We start from the raw sequence: 26,468 nt of genomic DNA, 5'->3' as shown, positions 1-26,468 counted from the left end.
TGTGACATCACTTCCTGTTTGTTTGTGACTGAAGAGGAAGAAGTTTACAAGGAATCATTTAGAAGAGTTTCAAACATCAACTGATTGAATCCATGAATCTGAAAACGTGTTTGTGAGTGAAAGAGACAGACATGTACAGACTGAACTATCTGTTCAACAGTCAGAGTGTTTCTGTAACAGGAGACACTCTTTACACTCCACTCAGCACAGGGACACTGAGCCACCAGGAAACCAGACCATAAACCCAGGATAAAGAGTTTGAGTGAATGTGGTGTTGAAGGTGTGGAGGTGGATCAGAGTGTCAGAGGAGACTCTGTAGAAGGACAGAGTGCCAGCAGGACAGTCCACATACACTGCTGCTCTGTTAGAGACAGAGGAGGAGGAGGAGGAGGAGGAGATGGATGTTTGACTCTTATTGTGCCTGACAGAATGAGGACCACGATCAGAGCAGATCAGACTCCAGGACTGATCAGTGAGTCCAAACACACAGTCATCTCTGTCTCCTTTCCTGCTGATGCTTCTGTAACTCACTGATATAAAAACGTTTCCTCTCCACTCGACCTCCCAGTAACAGCGACCAGTCAGACCATTTCTACACAGCAGCTGAAGATAAACATCAAATCTGTCTGGATGATCAGGATATGACTGAACCTCCTCCACACGTGTCACCTTCCTGTTGTTGTCAGACAGTTGGAGCTTTGTGCTCACTGTGTTTGTGTCGATTGTGAGTTGACAGGAATCTGATGGAGAGAACAAACACAATCCAGCTGCAGTTATTGATCCATCATCTGTTCATTGATTGACACTTTGATGATGACTCCTGACATGATGAAGATGGTTGAATGTGTGCTGCTTTGTTTTCATGAATCCCATTAAAAACACACTTACACTTCCTCAGACCTGGTCTCAACCATCGGACTCCAGCAGGCTCCACCCTGAAAGGAGGAGGGGGGTCAGAGCAGCACAGTCAGCATGCACACATGGACATTACATGGCTCTCACACTCACACTGTTACACACTGAGCTCAAAGCTCGGCTCCACTGTTTTATTCAAAGAAATCTACATTTATTTATCAGCACATTTAAAAACAGCTTGAGCCAAAGTGCTGCACAGAGTAGAGAGAAAATAGGAAACATACACAGTAATGACTATAAAGACTGGTCAGGATTGAAAGCTACAGAGTACAAATGTGTTTCCAACCGGCTTTTAAAAATGTCCAGTGTTGGTGACGACCTGATGTGAAGGGCGACTGTTCCAGAGTTTGGCTGCAGCCATCGATAAAGCTCACCTCTGTTTTTACGTCTAGTTCTGGTCAGAAGCTGCTTATCTGCAGACCTGAGGGCTCCACTTGGATTCTTTTGTTAAAGAGAGATAAGATGGAGCCAATCCATTCACAGATTTAAAGACAACCAGATCTGGAAGTGGATTCTACCACGTACTGGTAACCAGTGGAAAAAGCTGGTGATGGGTCGTCTAGCACAGACCCACCGCTGGAACCAGACAATTGATGAGGGAGAGAACTGTGACAGCGCCGTTCCTTCACTTGACCTCAGTCGCTCTCGTCTGCTCCCTCGTAACACTGCTCTTTATTGAGCTTACATGAATATGCACAAGTTCATTATGACGTCTTACACAGGTATGAACAAAGAGTACCAGTCTGTGCATAGTGTGTGTGTGTGTCTGTGTGTGTGTGTCTGTGTGTGTGTGTCTGTGTGTGTGTGTGTCTGTGTCTGTGTCTGTGTGTGTGTGTGTGTGTGTGTGTGTCTGTGTGTGTGTGTGTGTGTACGTGAGTGTGTGTGTGTGTGTCTGTGTGTGTGTGTGTGTGTGTGTGTGTCTGTGTCTGTGTGTGTGTGTCTGTGTCTGTGTGTGTACGTGAGTGTGTGTGTGTACGTGAGTGTGTGTGTGTACGTGTGTGTGTGTGTGTGTGTGTGTGTACGTGAGTGTGTGTGTGTGTGTACGTGTGTGTCTGTGTGCGTGTGTGTGTGCGTGTGTGTGCGCGTGTGTGTGTGTGTCTGTGTGTCTGTGTGTGTGTGTCTGTGTGTGTGTGTGTGTGTGTCTGTGTGTGCGTGTGTGTGTGTCTGTGTGTGCGTGTGTGTGTGCGTCTGTGTGTGTCTGCGTGTGTGTGTGTGCGTGTGTGTGCGTGTGTGTGTGTGCGTGTGCGTGTGTGCGCGTGTGCGCGTGTGTGCGCGTGTGTGTCTGTGTGTGTGTGTGTGTGTGTGTGTGTGCGTCTGTGTGTGTCTGTGTGTGTGTGTGTGCGTGCGTGTGTGTGTGTGTCTGTGTGTGTGTCTGTGTGTGTGTGTGTGTGCGTGTGTGTGTGTGTCTGTGTCTGTGTGTCTGTGTCTGTGTGTCTGTGTGTGTGTCTGTGTGTCTGTGTGTGTGTGTGTGTCTGTGTGTGTGTCTGTGTCTGTGTGTCTGTGTGTGTGTCTGTGTCTGTGTGTGTGTCTGTGTGTCTGTGTGTGTGTGTGTGTTCCAGATGTGACCCTGTGACCCCAAAGCTGGTGCTAAGAGTCCAGCGGTCCCCCTAACAAAGGGCTCTTATACTTAACCAGACACAGAGTAGGTGTCCTCCTACACCAGGGGTCTCAAACTCGCGGCCCGCGGGCCAATTGCGGCCTGCCGGACGATAGTTTTTGGCCCCACCTTAATATGAAAATGTAATGTTAGTTTGATAATGTATGACACTTTACAGTGTTGTGGGCGGAGCTGAATTAACCCACCAATCAGGGTGGGATATGGATCTCAGGGGACACCAGCCGGGCTTGATGCAAGCAGGGAAACATTTCTCAATGAGTCAAAGTTCCAGCAGCGTTGCCCTGGAGTGTTTCTTTCTTTCCTGTGCCTGGCTGGCTTCCTCCTTTCTATTGGGCAAACGCCGACATTCGCCCCAGCGCGCTGCGTTCACAACACTTCAAAAAAAGTTGTTTTTTTAAGTTGCTGCCCAGCGGGACATTATACGTATATAGATTTATACACACGTCAGTGGGATTTAAAGTTATTTTTCCACAGAGAGAGATCTCATATTAACTCTCACAGTGATGCGTAGGCGGCGGGATAAAAGAAAAGTCATGAACTCAATGCAGCCCAATTTAGTCTGCAGTCACATAGCGACACCTGTTCATCGGCAACAACAGTCCCCGGTAACCCGGACTAATTATAGGGTCGCACCGTAATTTGTGGCTCCATGTTTTTATTTGCATCACTGCGTTTGCATTGCAGCAAACATGAACATTACATATATTTCAATATAATGTAAAAGCAGTCAAAACAACTAACATCAGAAACAGCTGATGTTATTTGTTATACAGCGGGGAAAATAAGTATTTGACACATCAGCATTTTTATCAGTAAGGGGATTTCCAAGTGGACTATTGACACAACATTTCCACCAGATGTTGCCATCAAGCCAAATATTGAAGTCATACAATCAAATCAGAACATATAAGTATACAAGTTAAACCATAATAAATAAAGTGAAATGACACAGGGAATAAGTATTGAACACACTTTATTCAATACTTTGTAGAAAAGCCTTTGTTGGTGATTACAGCTTCTAGACGCCTCTTGTATGGATAGACCAGTCGTCTGCATTGCTCAGGAGTGATTCTGGCCCATTCTTCCACACAAACGGTCTTTAAATCTTGAAGGTTCCTTGGGCCTCTTTTATGAACTTTAATCTTCAGTTCTCTCCATAGATTTTCTATGGGATTTAGGTCAGGTGATTGACTGGGCCATTCAAGCAACTTGATTTTCTTTCTTTGAAACCACTTCATTGTTACCTTGGCCTTGTGTTTGGGATCATTGTCTTGCTGAAATGTCCACCCTCTTTTCATTTTTAGCTTCCTGGTAGATGGCAGCAGATTTTTATCCAGAATGTCCCGGTACATCTCTCCATTCATCCTGCCTTCAATAATATGAAGTCTGCCAGTACCCCTTGCTGAAAAGCAGCCCCAAACCATGATGCTTCCACCCCCAAACTTGACTGTTGGTATGGTGTTCTTGGGGTGGTGAGCAGTGCCATTTCTTCTCCAAACATGGTGTGTAGAATGACTGCCAAAAAGTTCAATTTTGCTTTCATCTGACCATACTATAGTCGTCCAATAATCCACAGGCTTCTCCAAATGCTGTTGCGCAAATTTTAACCGAGCCTTGACATGCTTTTTGTTCAGCAATGGAGTCTTGCGTGGTGAGCGTGCATGGATGCCATGGCGGTTCAGTGCATTGCTTATAGTTTTCTTTGAAACAACAGTACCTGCTGATGCAAGGTCTTCCTGAAGTTCTGTCCGAGTGGTTCTTGGCTCTTGGAGAACCCTCCTGATTATTCTTTGGACTCCTCGGACAGGGATCTTGCGTGGAGCACCTGATCGTGGCAGGTTTATGGTGAACTGATGCACTTTCCATTTCCGGATAATGGCCCCCACAGTGCTCACAGGAACATTCAGCATTCTGGAAATGCACCTATAGCCATTCCCATCAAAATGCTTTTCAACGATAAGATTACGAAGATCTTGAGAGAGTTCTTTGCCTTTACCCATCATGAAGTCTTTCCTGTGTGCCTTCTGGGTAATGAGGAGCCTTTATAGGCCATCAATTAGGACTAAAGCAGCTGATATCAATTAGTACTGATAGGGGACAGGATTTCTCTATCAATACTGACAGATTTCAGGTGATCTCCTGGCTTTCTATGTCATTTTGCCCCTTGTTATCTCCATGTATTCAATACTTATTCCCTGTGTCATTTCACTTTATTTATTGTGGTTTAACTTGTATACTTATATGTTCTGATTTGTTTGTATGACGTCAATATTTGGCTTGATGGCAACATCTGGTGGAAATGTTGTGTCAATGGTCCACTTGGAAATCCCCTTACTGATAAAAATGCTGATGTGTCAAATACTTATTTTCCCCGCTGTATGTCACGGTGTCATTTCCGCTTCTTTCTCCTGTAACAACAGCCCGGCGCCGTGAGCAGTCGCCTTTTTTGCGCTCGCTATCCCTGCACTTTCTACCATCTGCAAACGCCACGGTGTTCGTGTCGTCATGAAAGACATGAACATCGAGCGTAAAAACAAAGGAGACTGCTACCGGCTTTTTATCTGCCGATCGCCGTGCTACGGTTGCAAGAAAAAGAAGCAGAAATGACGTTCTCTACGCGTTGAGACGTTCCCCGTCTGTCGGCTAAACGCTTGATTGAAACTTCAATGCGACAGTGACACCAAGTAGAATTATAAATGTCACATAGCCCCAAACATGTCTTTTTCAAAGCCTGCGGTGAAGAGAAAGGTTGTGTGCTCCACTAATCAGGGCTTTATGTATCCTCGTCCGCGCGCTTCACTTGAGGTTAAAGCAACTCCGCGTTGACTGAACTACTTGTTATCAGCCTTTCTGAAACCGAATATTCCGAGTTGGACAGCTCGGGGTTACTCAACCCTGAGTATCGTTTTTCACTCTGAGTTTTCTAAACCGGCTTCCTGAAACAGGGCCCTGATGGTGGAATTGAACTCAGGACCTTCTTGCTGTGCGGCAACAGTGCTAACCATCGTGCCACCGTGCTGCCCACCTACGTCTAATTTAAGGCAAATACGCATTAGAACCTAATGCTCATATCGTTTTCCTTTGCTTTATAGCAATGTGAGCAGCTACTGCTAAATAGCATTAGCTAATAACAGCAGTCTAATTTAATGCAAGTTAGCATCATTTGCATTATAACGATGTGAGGAGTTAATGCTAAGTATGCTGCCATTAGTGGCTAATTCTAATTAGGGGTGAATAATTATTACCAGCTAATGCTAATATCGTTTTCTCTTCCCTTTTAACAATGTGAGCAGCTAGTGCTAGGTAGGCTGAAGCTAGCAGCTAATGCTAAAGCTAAAGATAATTTGATGTGAATTAGCATTACATTAGTGAGGAGTTAATGCTAAGTAGACTGCCATTAGCAGGTAATGCTAATTTAAGGTTAATAGGAATTGGCATCTAATGCTAATACCATATTTTCTTGCTTTAACCCTTTAAAACTGGTCAGAGTGGGCACACTCCGTTTCGCGCAACTATTTTTAAATCCCGGTAGCACTGTAATCACGTGAGCTAGCGCAATAATTTTTTTTGCATATGAAACCTGAGGAGTTCTATTTACATCTTATGCCATCAGCTTGTCCTAGGTTACAGTTTCCTTCCACATATGCTTAGGACTCATATTGCTCTGCTGGAAATAGTTTATTTTGATGCATATGCTGTTATTTTGCAAATTTGCACTATAATATTTATTTTCATTTTTGCTGCAGTATATAAAAATTGGTGTATTTCAAAAATAAAACTATGAAGGCACTCAAAATAAATTTCCTGAGGTGGGAAACTATTTTGTGCAACTTTTTTGTATTTACAGTTTTGAGGGATAAGCCTCTTAAATTTCTCTAACTAGAAATATATGTTAAAAAAACAAAAACGATTTTCAATTTTTTTGTAGTTTATTGCACTTTTTTGCAATTTATGTAATTACTATGCACTTAATACATACATATTATTAAAATTTAGGCTGTAATGGTTGTATTGATGTATAGCAACTTGAAATGCTCCCAAAAATGGCTCTACAGCATGTAAAAATATAATATAAGCTCTGGCGGACTTGGTTCTATGGTAGGTCTTAAAGGGTTAAATCAATATCAGTAGCTAATCCGATTGCTCAGTCTGACGTCAGGTGAAGTCATTTTTATGCATTTAAGAGCTGTGTTGAATTCAACATTACAAACTGAACATTAGAACTATCCTCTTCTCCAGGATTTTCCTGATTTAACATTTCAATATGACATTTCCAGCGCTTTGTTTTCTCTGCTCACAGACAAAACAGATACACGCATGTATATACAGCCCACGTCCAGCTCTGCATGCACTCCTGCTCCATTTCTATAGAGAATAAACAACGTAACACAATCATTCTCCATTGTTTTCAACTCAACCAGCTGCATTTAATAAAGGAGTTTGAATTTACTTTACAACAGCTGCTGTTGTTTCCTGTCTGCATTCATGTTCTTAACTGTACTCCACACATTCTGAACTGGTGTACCGTAATTGTCGGGCTATAAGCCGCTACTTTTTGCACAAGCTTTGAGCCCTGCGGCTTTTAATCAGGTGCGGCTTTTCTATGGATTGTCCATGAGCGGATTTGTTTTGTTTGTTCCGCTGTTGTACGGCACTACGTTGCCTGGCGGAAGGATCGGGGTTCAAGAGTGGTATGTTGGTCACATGTCCATCCGTCAGGCAACGTAGTGCAGTACGAGGTAGCGCGAAAAACAAACTTCAAAGTAGCGCTACCCGTTCAGCTGGAGGCCTGGATGATGAGCGGCGATAAACTTGCAAAAAGCAAGTTATGCCCAACTCCACCATTGGATTCTGACAGCGTGGAAAAGTGTGAAAACATCCACGATCACCAACAGATTTCGAAGGGCTGAATGCTGCATGATGGAGAGGAGGACACCGCCACGGCCCTTCTGAGGGTGTTCAACTCTGACACTGACAACGAGGATTTCTTTGGTTTTGAAAGTGACAACGAAAGAAAGAAGCTGAGAGTGGATGACGAAGCCACCCTGAGCCTGTTTGTTTCCGACACTGGAGAAGAGGACTTTGGTGGTTTTAGTGCGCAGGAAGATGGTGGTGAATGACTGACTTTTCTTCTTGTTAAAGCCGTGTCACTGCACCTGAGCCTAAAAGGTAGTCCGAATCAATTGTTCTGGTGTGCTGTAGGTTATTGTTATGTACTACATTTGTTACTCATTTATGAAGCACAGTACATGTTTTGTACTTGTAATTACCGCTACTTGTACATATACCTAAAAAGTTATGCAAATATGTACCATAACTTGTTTTTCAAAATATTAATAAAAGGGGTGTGTCTCCAAACAGCCATCTCTTTCCTGACAATTCGCTTTGTGCATATTCTCTTACATATGATAAGTCAACATTGAAACACCTGCGGCTTTTAGTCAGGTGCGGCTAATGTATGTACAAAACAGGATTTTCCCCTGATTTTAGCTTGTGCGGCTAATATTCAGGTGCGCTCTGTAGTCTGGGAAATACGGTAGTTCTTCCTAAAGTACTGCAGTATTCCTGCCAGTACATCCTTTTAGTTTTCCTAACTGTTTCCTCTGATGCTCGTTGCTATTCTTTCCTCAATGCAAATTCATGCTAAGCTCCTTCATATCCATCCCTGTTTCTAAACCTGTAATAATTGCTTTAATGTGTCTTTGGCCTAATTATGAGTCTGTCCATATGTTTGTAGTTCCCCACTTGCTTTGGTTTCTTAGCTCTGATTCTCTCAAATTTATCCTTGAAATCATTTACTGGCATCTCTCCCTCTCACTCCCACTACCCCCAGAACACCAGAGTATTCATCTCCTGGTTTATCCTATGGCCTCTTTGCATTTTCTCCAATCATCCCTGTTTCTAGAGTCTCACCCCATCTGCAGGCAGTCCAAGAGAAACTGCCTCTGCCATTTTCTTCTTCTTAATCTTTGATTTTTCTCTTCACTTTCTCCATTGGGTCTTCTTAGACGCACTTTCCAGAAAGCAGCAACATTTTTTGTGCCCCATTTTTCAAATTGTGCATCTTACTTCAGCTTAATGTGTTTCCTGTTTTGTTTTTACACAGGTCATGTAAAAGAAATCCTACCAGAGACTCGACAAAGCTGAACTGAAAGACAGCACAGGCAATAAATCAGAGCAGCACAGAACTTAAGCTCATGGTCCATAGAAGCTGGGCTCTACAGGTGTACCAGGACAAGCTTAGTGTAAGTCCCTCGAAAAAGTTTCACTTGTGCTGTTTCGGTGTAAATTACTGGTTTGTTTGAACAATTTCATCAGCTGAACCATAAATACTCCAAAACAATTTCTTTGTGACTCAGTGTGATTTTTCATTTTGTAATATTAGCATGTCAAACTCTACATTCTCTACACAGATGAGAAATGAAGTGTATTTAATAATAAAAGTTATCTCTCAGAGACAAAGTTAGTGTCTCATTCAGGTCTGTATCTGTGTAGCCTCAGACACATGCAGTGCTCATATTTTCTGTTTTGTGTGTCACTCAGACCTCTTCCTGACAGGGGCAGCAATTTCATTTAAAGTCCCATTCACTGATACAGGCTGCTGGAGCTCCAACCAGGAGGGTACACACATGATCCAGGGAAAAAAATTATATATGGTCTCTTAGATAAATATTAAGAGGTCCTGTGTTTTACTAAAAAATCAAAGTAGTAAAACACAGGACCTTTGGGTTAGATATAAGGTGATTTGACAAATCATGTCTGTTGTAAATGAGTAAGCCATTTATTGACCTGACTCAGGTTTTAAATCATCATCAGAAAAGACTGAATCCTGACCTGAGAATTGTACACTTTGGACTCTCCACTGCAGAAAATAGAAGCTTCAGTCCTGAATCCTGCAGGTTGTTGTTACCCAGATCCAGCTCTGTCAGACGGGAGGACTGGGAGCTCAGGACTGAGGACAGAGCTTCACAGCTTCTGTCTGACAGGTTACAGCCACTCAGTCTGAAGAAAGGATGACAAGAAGACATGAAACACTTGTGTTAAAGTATATTCATGGTGCCATGAGGAGCTACTACATTTACAATATTTCAACACTGTTTCAGGACATGCTGGAATCCTTATTGCCTCATGTTACAAAAGACAAATGTGGCAGTTTACTGTGACTTGCATGGATTCATTAAAAAAACAAAACATAAACACTGTTAATTTTTTCCAAATGAAATTGATTAAATGATGTTAATTGATGAAAAAAAAATCGATATTGCTTGATCTGACCTCAGCGTTTCCAGTTTGCAGTATTGACTCTTCATCCCAGCAGACAGAAGCTTCACTCCTGAATCCTGCAGGTTGTTGTTACCCAGGTCCAGCTCTGTCAGATGGGAGGACTGGGAGCTCAGGACTGAGGACAGAGCTTCACAGCTTCTGTCTGACAGGTTACAGCCACTCAGTCTGAAATCAAGGTGGAAGGGAGACAAGATCAACCAAACAAATCAGAGCTTTATTGCTTTTTTGTTGTTTTTAAGCAGAAATCAGTGAGGTGCTGGTAGATTCTGTTCTTTTGGTTTATTACCCAACAACACACACATACACTAATATTTGTGACTTTTGTAATAATAGCATTTACAATGCAAAGCAACAGCGATCACAGATTGAAGGGGCCTGAATAAAACTACAATGCAGTGATTTTTAAGATGACCTGTTCTTCCAATTTCCAACAACAGATTTCTCCAACCTTACAGTTAAAAATAATTCTTTATCTCATACTGAATCTTGGTGCACCTCCCCCCAGTTTATTAAAATGAAGAGGTACTGAAGTTGCTGTAAGTGATGTGTGATGCCACTGATTTCCTTTCTGATCCAATACAAAGTAAAATTCAGGCTGGTATCTGCGATACTGATGAAAACTATTCCTTCAGAATCAATACAAGACATCATAAGAAAATATGATGTTTTGTATAACATAAAAAGCCTGAATTTTAAAATATTCAGTTAATAATCAAAAACAGATGTGACTGAAAATAATAAAACTGAGAAACATTTCATGGCCATTGCTACGGGCCATTCGATCCTTTTACAACCATTGCAAGAGCTTGGTTGGCATAGCCGGCAATACGTTGGATAGTAATAAGTCCGGTGGGTGATGGGCTCCACCAGGGCTGCCCTTTGTCACCGATTCTGTTCATAAATTTTATGTTTAAAGGCTGTATCAAAAGTTCATTCAAGTTACAATATTGTGGTCAAAAGTTCTCCTTTTTTCTTTTATACTATACAACTACGCTGTCTCATGGTTTTAGGACATGGATCTGTCATGGAAGAAATCTATGAACACTTTTAATCAACATTTTAAAAATAAACATGATCACAGATTTACTCACAGAGCTTTGTTGGAGGCTTTGACCACTGGCAGCAGCCTCAGAAGAGCCTCCTCTGAAGCAGAGTATTTCTTCAGGTCAAACACATCCAGATCTTCTTCTGATGACAGTAAGATGAAGACCAGAGCTGACCACTGAGCAGGAGACAGTTTACCTGTGGAGAGACTTCCTGATCTCAGGGACTGTTGGATCTCCTCCACTAGAGAACGATCATTCAGTTCATTCAGACAGTGGATCAGATTGATGCTTTTCTCTGCAGACAGATTCTCACTGAGCTTCTCCTTGATGTACTGGACTGTTTCCTGATTGGTCTGTGAGCTACTTCCTGTCTGTGTCAGCAGACCTCGTAGGAGAGTCTGATTGGTCTGCAGTGAAAGACCCAGGAGGAAGCGGAGGAACAAGTCCAGGTGTCCATTTGGACTCTGTAAGGCCTTGTTCACAGCACTCTGGTGGAGAGACTCTTTTTTTCTAAAAAAACTAGACCGCTTGGATGTTGTTTGTTGTTGTTCCATCAGATTGAGTCCAGAGTTGATGAAGGTCAGATGGACATGAAGAGCAGCCAGAAACTCCTGAACACTCAGATGGATGAAGCAGAACACCTTGTCCTGGTACAGTCCTCTCTCCTCTTTAAAGATCTGTGTGAACACTCCTGAGTACACTGAGGCTGCTCTGATATCGATGCCACACTCTGTCAGGTCTGATTCATAGAAGATCAGGTTTCCTTTCTGCAGCTGATCAAAAGCCAGTTTTCCCAGAGACTCCATCATCTTCCTGCTCTCTGGACTCCAGTGTGGATCTGTCTCAGCTCCTCCATCATACTTGACCTTCTTCACTTTGGCCTGAACCACCAGGAAGTGGATGTACATCTCAGTCAGGGTCTTGGGCAGCTGTCCTCCCTCTCTGGTTTCCAGCACATCCTCCAGAACTGTAGCAGTGATCCAGCAGAAGACTGGGATGTGACACATGATGTGGAGGCTTCGTGATGTCTTGATGTGGGAGATGATGCTGCTGGCCTGCTCCTCATCTCTGAATCTCTTCCTGAAGTACTCCTCCTTCTGTGGGTCAGTGAACCCTCTGACCTCTGTCACCATGCCAACACAGTCAGGAGGGATCTGATTGGCTGCTGCAGGTCGTGTGGTTATCCAGAGGCAAGCAGAGGGAAGCAGTTTCCCCCTGATGAGGTTTATCAGCAGCACATCCACTGAGGTGGACTTTCTAGGGTCAGTTAGGATTGTAGTTTTGTGGAAGTCCAGAGGAAGTCGACACTCATCCAGACCATCAAAGATGAACACAACCTGGAAGTCTTCAAAGCTGCAGATTCCTGCTTCTTTGGTTTCAGTAAAGAAGTGATGAACAAGTCCCACCAAGCTGAACTTTTCCTCTTTCAGCACATTCAGCTCTCTGAAAGTGAATGGAAATATGAACTGGATGTCCTGGTTGGCTTTGTCTTCAGCCCAGTCCAGGCTGTATTTCTGTGTTAAGACTGTTTTCCCAATGCCAGCCACTCCCTTTGTCAGCACTGTTCTGATTGGTTCATCTCTTCCAGGTGAGGCTTTAAAGATGTCTTCTTGTCTGATGGTTGTTTCTGGTCTGTCTGGTTTCCTGGATGCTGTTTCAATCTGTCTGACCTCATGTTCATCATTGACCTCTGCAGTCCCTCCCTCTGTGATGTAGAGCTCTGTGTAGATCTGATTCAGGAGGGTTGGGTTTCCTGCTTTAGCGATGCCCTCAAACACACACTGGAACTTCTTCTTCAGGGTGGATTTAAGGTTACGATGACAAACTGCAGCTTGAAGTTCTGAATGAGAAGAAAAATAAACACTCAATTCCAAAAAGAACTAATCTTTAAAACATGTTGCTCCATCTTCCATCTCTGGAAAATGTTCATTTATCCAGCAGCTTAAATATTTAGATAAATCCTCTTACGTCTCTGCAGACGGTCAGCCAGCTCCTCCTGTTTCATTCTCCTCAGGAAGTCCACTGTGATCTTCACAAATGCCTCTCTGCTGCTGCTCCTCTGACTCTCTAAGCATTCTGGGTAATCTGGACTCAGAACCTTCTGGATCTTCTTCAGCTCGTTCTTCACAAAAGTGATGATGTTGTCCTCCAGCAGCTGGAACAGAATATTTATGAATGAGCCAATCAGACTGAAATCATGGAGCCAAACATCAGATCCATGTTGGACACACTGACGATCCACTGGTCTACAAAGAGCAGCATGGAGATGACTGTGAACAGAACAGATGTAACAGTAGTTGTTGTACATGTACAGACCATAAATATGGAGTCCAGCTGTGTTTGATGCTGCTGGGCAGACTGACCACTGGGAACCTCTGAGCTCTGCTGCTCCACTCTGTGGAGGAACCATGAAGGATTAGATCAACACAGGATAAAGATCCAGGAGTTTCTGCTCAAATAACTTCATCTGAATCAAGTCTGTCAAGTTTTAAACTCTCAGATTGTGAACATATCAGTAATTTTCAGTCTGTTTTCATGGACGTCCTTTCAGTGGTGATGTCAGGGATGATTTTGAAGAAGCTCATCAAACTGAACCATCAGCAGATCACTGCTCCAAAACCAGAACATGATCCGAGTCTCCCTCCACCACCAGAACACCAGCTTTACTAACGTGGTAGATCAGTGTAGTACAGATCAATAACTGATGAGTCATTTGATCAAAATCACTGAGTGCTTCACGTCTGACCCTCTGATGCTTCTGTAGACATTTTGCATATTTAATGAATGTCTGACAGTTTTACATTCATTCTATGAACACAGTGGAAATGTTGTGTTATAGTCTCCATGTTGTTTCCAGCATCATAAATTCTTCAGTTCAGAAAATTCGATTCTTTCTTCACAGCTGAAAAACAACAACATTTATTCTCTATTGAAATCTGCATCGTCCACTCCAAAGGTCACAATCTGAAGGTAACATCTGGTTTTGTTCCCTGTGGTTAACTCTGAGCATCAGTATGGTGGGATTTATCCACTACATCCACACCACTGTGGTTCAGTGTTGTCCTGATGGAGTAACAGCAGCCAGTATGATCCAGGCTTTAGCTGCTGGGTCTCTGTGTGACCTCTCAGACTGTTTAACAGATCAGACACAAAGAGAATCAGAGCAGCTCTGTTCTTTAAAGACAAACATGAACCCACTCAGGTCACACTTTCCCCACAGATATGAGCATCACTGTCCTCAAACAGCAAATGACCAAGTCGAACATTTGGATCTTTTCTCTTTCATTGTTTTCTTTTTAATGAATCTTTGTAACAATCTGAGGATGTTTCAGGTCATATTTATCCAGGAAACACAAACATGTAAAGGAGTCATCACAGCTCTCTGACCTCGTTGCTCCAGGTTCACCACTGAAGAATGGAGGGTGTTCTTTGGACCAGTCGCTCCTCACAGACGGACAGCTGGACCCTGCAGACTGTGACCTCTGACCTCTGCAGACACAAACATGATTGAAGCAGCTGTGATCACACAGACTGCAGATAATGCAGCTGTTTCCTGTCAGTAACATCCTCTTAGATTAGAGTTCAGCTTTTTACAGGAAAACTGGACAAAACTGATTTTTGTTACAAACTCATTTTCATTTCCTCTCAGCTCACAAACACAGTCAGACAATCAACCAGAGTCAACACTGATTATAATGTCAGTGCAGAATTATTTCTGTTACTCAGTGAGTTCAGCTCTCTGACCTCGTTGCTCCAGGTTCACCACTGAAGGCTGGAGGTTGACGTTTGGACCGGTCACTCCTCACAGACGGACAGCTGGACCCTGCAGACTCTGCTCTGTCCTCCTCTTCCTCCATCATCATCTTCAGTCAGTCTGAGAGGTAAACCACAAACACTCAGTGAGTTCACATTAACAGGAGGAACTGAGTTACAGTCGCTGACCTCTGACCTGTCATGTGACCATGAAACCAGGTCAATATGTCTGTAGGTTCAGTCATCCAGGTCATGTGATCTAAGGAGCTTGGAGAGAAAAGGGACGTCTTTAAGTTTCTGGAAGACGTTTCATCAGAGAAGCTTCTTCAGCTCTAAAACCAAACGGTGGAGAGTCCCAGATATTTAAACCTGAGAGGGAAAGAAAGCATGTCGCTGACCCACCACTGATGTTATTTCAAGGAGGAAACTGAGAGCCTTTGCACCAGGAGCACAAACATCAGCTCCAGCAATGATCCACTGATGTGTTTTTATTCCATGTATGAATGTTGTTATTGACAGAGATGACGTTTGTGTGTCAGTGATGCAGTGACTGTTGTTGTTACCTGTACAGGCTGGTTAGACTCTATGAAACAGATCATACAGATCTCTGCATGTTAGAAGAGACTATTAAAGGTCATGAATGAGACAAAGGCAGGGAGGCGTCCTTTACAGCTAAACAGCAGAGTGAGAGAACAGCCAGCACCTCTACATTTATCACATTATACAGCACATGTATGATACTGACAGGGATGAGAAGAATTTAGTGATTCTGATCCCATCATTGATATTACTTATTGATTCTCAGTAGCTCTGCTCTGACAGTCACCACCATCACTGAGCAGCATATCAAAGACATTTGTGCACATTAACTGCATGTTGTGGCTCAAATGTTTGTGCATGTTGGAGGCATTTCCTCTTTGTTGTGATCAGTGTTGGTCATTACTCAAAACAGTCATTATTACACATATTACACAGAACACTTTGATTAAAAGTAATGGAGTACGTTACTTCATTACTCCTCATAACATTACTTTGATGTTAAAATGAACAAATGAGCATGTAACAACATAAAGCTGAGGTACAGCCCCACACACCAACACAGATCCTGATGAGGTCACGTGATGTTTCTCTGAGTGTTTATGAACACAAATCAAAGATGAAACAGCACAAAGACACTTCAAAGTGATTCTACTGTAGAAACATGAACAGGTAGAAACCTGCAGCCTGACTGCTCATCACTTTGTTACCTGTTCAAGTTCAGCAGCAGCAGCTCACTTTATCACGGTGCTGGTCTGGGGTCAGTGTTTACTCAGCTTTAACCTCACTCTGGGTTCTTGGCTAGCCTAGCGTTAGCTTAGTGTTAGCTTAGCTTTAGCTTAGTGTTAGCATGCTGTGTGCTAGCTTAGCGTCAGAGCTCTGCAGGTGTCTCGTGTGTAAATATTAATCACAGTGACAGTAAAGGAGGTAAAGGGCTGTGACGTCATCACGTACGCTGCGTCCTCTGTGGGCTCTGAGTGAACTCAAAGTACAAACTACAAGTACACAAACACGAACGTAGCTCAGAGTGGCGGACACACTCGGCCTCGTTGGTCCAGCTGTGAGTCCGTTACCGTGAACTATGGAGCGGCAGATTTGTGCTGAACTAAGCTGCACACAGCTGATGTTAGCCAGGAAACATTACACACTGACTTTAATGGAGAGACCGGAAATACAAACACACACAGTTTGTTGTGTGAAGAAATCAAACACGAGCTGAACAAACAGTAAAGTTCCTAAAGACAAACTGTTAAAGGAGGAAACAAAGCAAACTTACAGTTTCTTCACACACCAACAACAAGCTCCACTCCACGAAGTTCAGGAAGTGAAAGAAAACTTTGAGCAGGAAGGAAACACCCAAAGAGACGTTTGAGGACAATCAGGAGCATTGGAACACTGTGCTGCGTTCAGGTGCACCTCGGAAACTCCAAACCTCTGGCAGGCTGTGATTTATTTCTGCTGGTTTTCCTGTTTGAAACACAAACATCCGTCATCACTTTGTTGTTGTTCTTCCTGCAGCGTTTAAATATTTCAGCACTGAACTGATGTTTCTTCAAAGCTCATTTCAACCTGTTGAAGTCATGAATGAAAGTGCAGACTGAGAGTGGATCACATGATGTTTGAGGTGTGTCATGTGACATGTTCAGTATTGTCACACATGTCTAGATTGTCCCTGATATCATAACTGCTCAAACACTGATGATTATATTTGAAGAATTATTCCTGATGGCAGCAAAGTTTGAATGGAGCTCTCTGTCTGTGCTGATTTGTCGCCCTCTGGAGGTCAAAGCACAAACTGCATGATGTCACTGTAACCACCACAGAGACAGGAAGTGTTTTTATGACTGAAACACTGAAATGATGCTAACGGCTGTCGTTAGGCTCACTGACAGCAGTGCTGATGTGTTCATGTCAAACACTGGCTCAGGTCAGACTCCTTCATCCTTCTCCAGCGTGAGGCCGCCCTCAGACCCACAGGAGCTCTGACCTTTGACCTCCTGACCCTAACCATTTTAGTCTTGTTGCATCTTTAAATGCAAATCCTGTGAAATGGTCAGGGGCGGCTCTAGAGAAATTTTCTTAGGGTGGCAAAATCAAAGCCTTTTCCCCCCAAACACATATGCAGGTGGTTACATGTGGTTAAAATGATTCAAATGCAGTAAGTATGCACGTTTTTCATATAAATATAGTCTATAACTTAATTATTGTCTGTACCCACATGATTACACACTTCAGTTACATGAAACATGTGAGTTTTGATGTTATGTACTGTACAGCCTGTATATTAAATACATATGTAGCCCAATAAGTATAAACTCCAGAAAGCTACACAACATGGGGCGCTTCATTTACAAACACAAGTCTAACTTAAGTTTCACTGTTTTTGTTAGAAAACTGTCACATTGTTGCAGCTTAAATGACACAAAATGTCAGAAATCTGCACTGTCATGAACAAACATGTAAACCTCATTTTTCATGATTTGTTGGATTCACCCTCTGAGGTCTGAAATACAACCGGACATTTGTGACTCCTTTGAGTTTACTTTTGTATTTCACCCTCAGATTGTTTCATTTTATTTTTTCCTCCTCTTGCTTTGTTTGGTATCTTTTCAGCTCAACTGAATTTAGTTGTTTTTTCACTGACATACTGCATTAGTATTACTATTACTATTAATGTAACTATTACTGATCTGAAATCACACAAAGAACCTAAAATCCTAGTAGTATTTTTTACTGTAAAAAAACCACAGACGTGTTGGGTAAATGTTTATAACTTGAAATGCAAATATAAATTGTACATTTTGTAAACAGATACAACTATTTATCTAAAAATGCAGCCAATACACCTGCTGTTTTTTCATTTTCTACAACCATTTAAAATAGCACTCACCTTCCTTCATTTCCACAGTGTAACATCCACCCACCTGTGTAAAATCAGAAATTCCCATGGTGTTGTTCAAAATGTGCTCTGGCACAATCATGAGCATCACTTGCTGCTGAAAACAAGAAGAAAGCCGTCCTGCTATGGGCTGAACCATTTGTTAATGTGGAGGGGGGGACACTATGGAATATATCCAGTTCTAGCATTTATATTCACTGCTGCCTGTAACTACGCTCAAACTGTTAAACTTATTTTAATAAACAACACTGTCATATGCAAAACTGGGGTGGCACTTGGGGTGGCAAGGGATCATTTTAGGGTGGCACTTGCCACCCCATGCCACCCTTCTAGATCCGCCCCTGCTGATGAAGCCAACAGGTTCGCTTCATTTGCAAAAAGCAGATATGAGTTTCTGAGGCCACAGTCTTCTGTGGCAGAAGGGGAATCAGGGGAAGCCCTGGAGGAGTCCACCACCCACCAGAAACAGGTCTGAGCTCTCACTGCAGTTGTAAAGGGGCTACACAGCCCACATGAGGCTGAGGGATGCAGCCTTCTGTCAGACTGTCACTAACACAGAGAAACACCCGTGTACACTCATACTCATGGGCACATACACCAATCAACCTAACCCCACTAACTGCTCGTCTTTGGACTGTGGGAGCCAGAGAACCCAGAGAGGACCCAGACATGGGGAGAGCATGCAAACAGCTTAGATGTTGGATTTGAACCCAGAACCTTCTTGCTGTCAGGAAACAGTGCCAACCACTTTTCCACTGTGCTGCCTGTTTGACTCTGATACACCCATTTTTGAGCTCTTAAAAACAGCCCTCCACACAACAGAGACAAACCATAAAGGACTTTGTGGCTTGTAGCAACCGAAGAAAGTTTAAGGTGCAAAATAAAGAGGTTGAAAGGAAAGTAATAAAGGAAACATGTAATTATAACAGTAATGTTGGCTGTGTATCACGTGTGGCATGTCATTGTGGGGCTGGCCTCTGCTGGGATTGAGAATATGTGATGGCGGGGGCAGGGTTGGTTACTGGGGTTTATCCTGATCTCCTGTTTAGTGGAACTGTGCTCCTTTGAATCCACAGCACTAACCTGGCACACACACATAAAATGCATCATTGCTACAGAGCACAGCAGGACTCATTATGAGTGGTGGGGCAGGCTGGATGGTGTTGAGGAGTCGTATCGCAGTGACATTGGCTCCCCTGCTTCACTCTCTCCTGCCCCACTAATGCAACTCACTAATCCCTCTGTCCCCTTTAGGTGGGGCTCACGCTGACAAGATAAAATACAATATAAGCTGCAGGACTGGTGGGTGGGGGCTGTGCTGTCAGCCCCCCTGGGTCTGCTCCTCTGTGATCCTCAGTGGGCCAGTATGCCTCTCCTGGTAGCTCCATGGGGGATGGTGTGGTGGGTTGGTGGGTGCCATGGCGACTATGTGCGGACTTCACATTTTTGTCTGCTGTGACAGCTCCTTGATCTGGGCGGGGCCAGTGGGGTGTGGGTAGGTCCTTTGTGGGGCTTTGGACGTTGCCTGAATATTGTCAGGCAGCTGGGTGCTGTGCCTCGACCCTTTCTTCCTTTGCATTTGTGGTTTGGTGCCATAAATGCACAACATAGAAGAGCCACCTCGACGGGACAACACTCAGCGGTTCATCTGTCTCTCTTCCACAGCATGTCTTCCTTCTCTCACCCCAACCAATCACAGCAGATGGCCCCGCCCCTCCCTGAGCCTGGTTCTGCCGGAGGTTTCTTCCTGTTAAAAGGGAGTTTTTCCTTCCCACTGTCGCCAAAGTGCTGCTCATAGGGGGTCATATGATTGTTGGGTTTTTCTCTGTATGTATTATTGTACGAGCTACCTTACAGTATAAAGCACCTTGAGACGACTGCTGTTGTGATTTGGTGCTGTGTAAATAAAACTGAATTGAATTAAGAAACAACTCTTAGATTCCTCACATGATTCTCCTGTATTCCTACGGGACGCCAAGGTAATATAACATGGAAGTGTGTCGCAGTGCCTGGTGGCCACATGTTACCCATAAACTGTCAACCTGACCGTACTGTAGCTACGTCCAAAGACTAGTTAAAGATTAAAGCTTTTTGGGGGGTTAAATCTGACATAAATAAAGAAAGAATAACATTAAAGTCGATTCTTTTGATCACTGTAGTTCTACTTTGAGGATATGATGTGTAAAAACCCTCAGTTGTGGCTGGTGGATCTCACATTCCTGGTCTTTGTAATTCCAGTTCAATGAAGCCTCATTTTCACCTTTTTCCAGGTAAATTTTCCCAACTGTTCTAATGTCCATGCTGTGGCATTGACCCATCATTTGTATTTCCTGTTAATGGATTTTTAATATGGTCTGGGAAATTACTATATATGAGTAACTTCCTGTTGTATTGCAGCTTAAGGCCATTGTCACTGAAATAAAGCCCAAGTTGTAATAGTTTGCATCCAGAACGAGGAAAACGAAGAAACCCAAACACTGCTCAGTGGATGAGTCCGTCCTGGAATAAATACCAGGACAAAACTAAAAAGAAGAGCTTGTTTCCTCGAAGCAACAACAGAAAGCTCTTTGTCTCTACAGATGTTTCTGGGAAACACGTTAACAATATTTAAACATTTGTTCTTAATAAACGTTTTTACTTAATGATGCTTTATGATATTTCTATCTGACCTAATGCAGCAGCGTATCCACATGAACTCTGCAGTGTTTCTACCCAGAGGCCACCGTGGTCCTTCTTTACTAATGCTGAGGGTTTTCTCCCAGCCGTGATAGCCTTTGACAGGTAAACTGAGTCATTCCAGCCCAGTGCAAAAATAACCTCCCTGTCTGCTCTTAACTTCACGCATCGATGCTAAAACGTTGCATAACTGAACCTGCAGACTGTGATCCTGTAGCTGTCGAGGAGAGGGCTTGATGCCGTCCATCTTCTGCTCAATTAACAACGCCTGCAACCTTTTGAGCCTTGGTCCTGCTACAGTCACAAATATAACATCATCACTCTTTATTTGATCCACTACACTGCTGTCATTTCTCTGTTATGGCCCCACAAGGTCACTGAATTCTGTCATTCTTCTCCAATCCATGGTTTTCAGTCACTGGTGGGCAACATTACTCTACCACGACTGCAAACAGTGGACAGTTGGTAGGTAGTCCTGCAGGACGCCTGTCTCGAGCCAAGGCTACTTGGAACATCTCTCCATGGAGGAACAATGAAGACATGAAGAGAAACTATAAATCTTTGGGACTTGTGCTCCAACAGCTTTGTTTAAAGGCCTGAAAGTGGCGACGTCTCTCCCAGAGCTCCAGCTCAGTGACATCTATGTGTGCCTTGTATGCTTCAGCTGACGCTGCTGCCAGGATGAAAGCTGTCAAACCGAGCACAGCTACATGTTCCACCTGGATGGGTAAATAATGTGTTTGAGGTGAGAACAATCAGGAAAGCTCGCCAGCGGCTTTACTTCCTGAGGAGGCTGAGGAAGTTTGGCATGAACGCCAACATCACCTCAAATTTCTACAGGTGTGCAGTCGAGAGCTTGCTGACGAGCTGCATCACAGTTTGGTACGAAGCTGCTCTGCCAGCAGCCGTAAATCACTACAGAGGGTGAAGGCAGCAGAGCACATCACTGGCACGAGGCTTCCTGCCATTCAGGACATTTATCTCCAGCGGTGCCTCCATAAAGCACACAGCATCATCAAGGACCACAGCCACCCAGCACATCAGCTGTTCTCCTTGTTACCATCGTTACAGGAGTCTGTCTGCTCGGACTACAAGACTCAAAAACTGTTTCTACCACCAAGCCATACGACACCTCAACCACAACACTTAAACACACACAACACAGCACTCAGAAGCTACCTGCAGCTTCACAAGTACTCTGTTTAATCTGCACTGGTCACTCCACTTTATTGTCATTGATATTTATATTTAAAAGTGCAATACTGAAATTTTCTGCTGCTCATTCCTGTGCAATGTCCCATCTGCCCTCCCGTCATATTTCTCTTCAAGATTTTCTTATTTAATCACTAGTGTACATATATTTATAGATACAAATATATTTAGTCATCTTTTCTCTTTTACCATGTCTCTCTAATATTTGCTCCTTACTATTTTTCTATTTTCTTTATTATTTTATTTTATTATATTTTCTCCTACTGTATCAAGCTGCCGAGTGACTGCTGCTCGTCAAACACATTTCATTGCAATGTTGACCCTGTGCTAACTTGCATATGACAAATAAAACTGAAAACTGAAAAGAAGAAACTGGTCGTTGTTAAAGGAAAGGTAATCTCCACATAAGCAGCTTAGATGACCTTCCACGTGTAAATCTTACAATGTGTTGACTTGGACATGAACAGTGTAGGACCAGAAAAGTCCCAGCAGTGTTAATTTGTCACATTAATGTAAAATGAAGTATTTTTCTGATGTTGGGTTAATCGTTCCTACAGTTTAAATGAGCCGTCACTGATGTTCACATGTGGCAGCCATACTCTACGGCTTCTGTAAATAAACACTGATTACTGAATCCAGTTTTGGCTACATTAAACTCAAAGACGTTCAAAGGATGGCTGGAAAGCTACAGACTGCAGTACTGTTTGGCACCAGTAGCAAAGTATGTCTGTTGTGGAGTTGTAGACATGTAACTTGAACATGTTTGTAACTTTTTACTAGCATTTTGTTTACTATGTTTCAGATCTATGGCACTAAATGGGGGACTGACCACGTTTTTGACCTTGACTGGACTTACTGGGTCCAGTAAAGATATCATAGCCAAAGGTGGCTCTGCTTCCAGTTCTGGCTTATAGGAAGATCTCTGAAGGTTGGGTGTAATCCTCTCCTGACTTTGGATCACTCTCTTAGATCTAAACCTCCAGCTCTGGACTCGCCATCCTCAAAGACTGCTCCATAAGAACACAGGCATGTGTGAACAGCCCACTCCTCCTTTGGTCAATGGCACACACTTTTAGACGATGTGTATTCAGCATCTGGCAAGAGTGGAATCAACTGGGGCTCTTTCTAAATTGGCGTCACCATTGATTGTGGTGGTGGCAGCAGCTCATTCTGCTGGCTCTGTGTAACAGGGTCATAAATCACATTGTTATAATGTGTTCTAAACCCCCAAACTGCTCCTTTTATACCTGACTTTTAGGACCTCCAAGCCTGTAGTTGTGTTCATTATCAGTTAGAGCCCCTCCTCGTTCTTTTCTTCTTCTTCTTCGGTGCAATCCTATAAATACAGTGTACCCCTTTTGCCTCTCCCCTTTTCTACAATCCCCCTGTGGGAGAGGTGGGTGTCATTTCTTTCCAACACTTTAAAACACACATATAATGCATATTTAGCCACCTGGATGTTTCTGGTTGCAATTTTAGTTCGATTATTGTCATTATTAAGCCTGTTTTTGTTAGATGTTATAAGTGTGTCGTATGTGTGTATCATAAATGTGTTTTAGGCGCCATAAATGCTAGCATGAATATATACTCCTTGCTAGCTTGGGAGCTGTGGTGGGTTGAACTAACCCTCTTCCCCACTGTTTGTATTTGGTCGTAGGAGCTGGAGTGGGCAAATTATTTACTGGGAGGTCTTTCTTTCTTTTACCTTTTTTATCAGACACAACGCAGAATCACACCGGTTACATCTGCAGCTCATCCATCACCTGTTCTTCCCATCACTTAATGTTTTTGCTGCAAGACGTTGGAGTGAGTGCCATCTATTTTGCTGTTGTTTGGAGGCATTTTAGTTCAGTGAGAGACAGGAGGTCACGCAACAAACTGCTCAAATGAGTGGAAGCCGCTGCCCTCTGCTCGTCAGCTGGGAAACCTGGATCTCCCTTGTTGTGTTAACAGACCTCTCTGCATTGAATCATACCTGTTATTAACCTCTGTCTCTCTTCCACAGCATGTCTTTATCCTGTTTTTCTTCTCTCACCCCAACCAATCACAGCAGATGGCCCCGCCCCTCCCTGAGCCTGGTTCTGTCGGAGGTTTCTTCCTGTTAAAAGGGAGTTTTTCCTTCCCACTGTCGCCAAAGTGCTGCTCATAGGGGGTCATATGATTGTTGGGTTCTTCTCTGTAGCTATGAAGCGCCTTGAGGCGACTTTTGTTGTGATTTGGCGCTATATAAATGAAATTGAATTGTCAGGGTCAAAGTTCAGAGGTAAGTTTGTTTAGCAAATGAATGACAATAAATCATACATGTTTGCTGATTCACAGATTGACAGCCCGGAGGAACAGGGCTGTGTCGTTCCTGTGATGTGATTCAGCTTTATTTTAGTATTCATTTATTTTATTAGCTTTATTTCAGCCACTCAAACAAAACAACATTATATTAAAACAGAGTGCAGGTCTCATCCAACCATAGTTAAATATGTGCCAACTGATTCAGTACGTTTCATGTAGAAATATCTGTGGCAACTTTTTGTTGCAGCAATGATCTCAAAATACGGGGGGGGGGGGGGGGGGGGGGGGGCTAAGATGAATGTCTGCTGTGAGGACAGGGGGTGTGCGTGTGCTCAAGTCACGTGACACGTCATTTACGCAACATTTGGTCAATTTAAAAGTTACAGTGAGATAAAATCATGTTATGGATTGCACTCAGTATATTGTGCCGACATGGTGAGATTGTGTCTGTCGAGCCGAGGAGAGCGTCGCAGTGCCAAAAGCTGTAAAATGAACTATCAGGCTGGAGTGTGCTGCCACAGCACAGAGCAGTCACAGAGTCCTGCAGGCAGAAGAGGAGTGATCGTGTTAGCCACCTTACAAAACAAAAAGACATGAAGTGAAAAGTAGAGCGCAGAGTGAGGCAGAAGAAGACAGACTGGGCCAAGTCCTGCATGTGCGAGAGCGAGCGAGACCCGGGACAACGTCATCCGCCTCGCCTGGACTAGTCCGCCGGCCGGAGGAGGGACAGTGGCTGCACTGTGCAGCCGAAGACTCACTTTGATCGCACAGGAGACGAGCGACGCAACCGGTCCACCGTCCGTGCAAACTGCGCCAGGCAGCGTATTGCACGCTGGAGGACACCGAGGAAAGTCACAGTAGGAGCGGCGCTTAGTGAGAGGTGATGTCGGGGGGACATGGCTTCTTCTCCGGTCACCCCAGCATCGCTTGAAGGAGAAACAACTTCACCCACCGGGAACGAGGAGCCCGCGACCACCCGACAGGTACGACACGCCTCCGAGACCCTCTGCGCGCCCGGTAACGTTGTAACGTTTTACCGAAGTTCATTCGCAAACACACCAGTTTAAGATGGACCCGAGAATCAGCACACGGGAGCACTGGTGTCTGACTCAGCAGAAACGGCGCGACGTGCGTGTAATGCTTCGTATTTGATAACGATGGAATAATTCTTTAAAATAAGCACACAGATAAACACTGGTGGGTGGAAAAGCTCGTGTTTTGGTGAAATGAGTCCTGCCTAGTCCGGTCTACACCTCATTCAGCAAACATCTGAGTCACCCTGAGACGCCAGTGCGCGTCCTTGTGATACAAAAAGCCGTAAGTGACACGCTGTTTACACGCAGGAGCAGTTTAACACATGCAGGTTGTGCCAGTAGGCGTTTCCTTCAATGTGACACCAAACGTGTAAATCAGTGCTGGGAGCGGATGTTGGACCTGATCAGTCTTAATCTGACAAACTGTAGTTCCTGCTCTGTTTCTAATTCAGCCCCATGACAGACAACCAGCATGTTCTCCTGTCACGTGTTATTGACACGCACATATTTAGTCCGTGTGTGGGATGTTAAAGGTGAGTTTGTTCAGGGCACGATCAGACTGAGGCCATTTCAACAGGTGCAAGGAAGTGTTAGTGTGGTTACTACGGCAGCACTGATGCCCTGATGAGTGCACATGGCTGGAATGAAAAGTCAATGCTATGTATAGCATGAACTACTTGTTGTCTAAGGCGGTGCAGAGAGTGAGCAGGAAATATCTGAGGTTGGATATTTCAGTACATACAGAGCTGTGCAGAGACATTAGGATCTTAAACTATTGTCTGTATCTGGCAAAGCGAGAATCTGAGCCTTGTGTACAAACTGTCTGGTGTTTGTTCTGGCAGGAATATGAAACTACTGTGCACAGCATGCTTATTAAGATGGCCCAGGACCAGGTCATCTTGCAGGATGGTAGTGTTACATCGAGAAGGTTCCTCTTTAATTGTTGGATTTCTGTGTGAGTTTTCTCCCTGTGCCTCTGTGGCCTCTCCCCACAGTATCTGTGTTTGTGTTTAAAGTGTTTAAAGTACAGCACTAGATGATCGTATGGGTGAATGTGACTTGTTGTAAAGCACTTTGAGTTGTTGTCTATATAAAGTCTAAATGGAAATCCACTTATGTGCAGAGGACCAGAAGATCCAGCGCATCGAAATAAAAAGTTCTTTGCTTAAACAATGAATTGTGCGATAAAATATTAATTTACAAATTCA

General features: G+C 43.6%; 2 protein-coding genes across 2 annotated transcripts in view; both read right to left on the bottom strand.

Moving 5' to 3' along the window:
* Positions 1-16,630, bottom strand: part of LOC112430988 (protein NLRC3-like) — a 170,798-nt gene extending 154,168 nt beyond the window's left edge. Inside the window, exon 1 of the mRNA XM_076889266.1 lies at positions 16,430-16,630. The gene's annotated coding sequence lies outside the window, so the exon portion shown is untranslated. The remainder of the gene's footprint in view (positions 1-16,429) is intronic.
* LOC143413759 (uncharacterized) lies at positions 202-25,124 on the bottom strand. The gene is made up of 6 exons (XM_076877199.1): positions 24,985-25,124; positions 9,809-9,982; positions 9,368-9,535; positions 889-935; positions 489-740; positions 202-215 (listed from the first exon to the last, which is right to left on the bottom strand). The coding sequence occupies exons 1-6, from the start codon at positions 25,122-25,124 to the stop codon at positions 202-204; spliced, it is 795 nt and encodes a 264-aa protein (XP_076733314.1).
* Between the last annotated feature and the right edge of the window lie 1,344 nt (positions 25,125-26,468).

Source organism: Maylandia zebra, linkage group LG2 (genome assembly GCF_041146795.1).
Source record: "Maylandia zebra isolate NMK-2024a linkage group LG2, Mzebra_GT3a, whole genome shotgun sequence".
Lineage (NCBI taxonomy): Eukaryota > Metazoa > Chordata > Actinopteri > Cichliformes > Cichlidae > Maylandia > Maylandia zebra.
The sequence above is the reverse complement of the archived record's forward strand: the minus strand, read 5'-3'. Positions and strand labels throughout refer to the sequence as shown.

Coding starts and splice junctions, on each gene's coding strand:
- LOC143413759 (XM_076877199.1), bottom strand. CDS start 25,124: ATGTCCCCCCGACATCACCTCTCACTAAGCGCCGCTCCTACTGTGACT. Junction 9,983..24,984: donor TCGTCTCCTGTGCGATCAAA/GTGAGTCTTCGG, acceptor CCTTGATTTCAG/ACTGAGTGGCTGTAACCTGT. Junction 936..9,367: donor CCAAAGTGTACAATTCTCAG/GTCAGGATTCAG, acceptor TCCTCCTTTCAG/GGTGGAGCCTGCTGGAGTCC.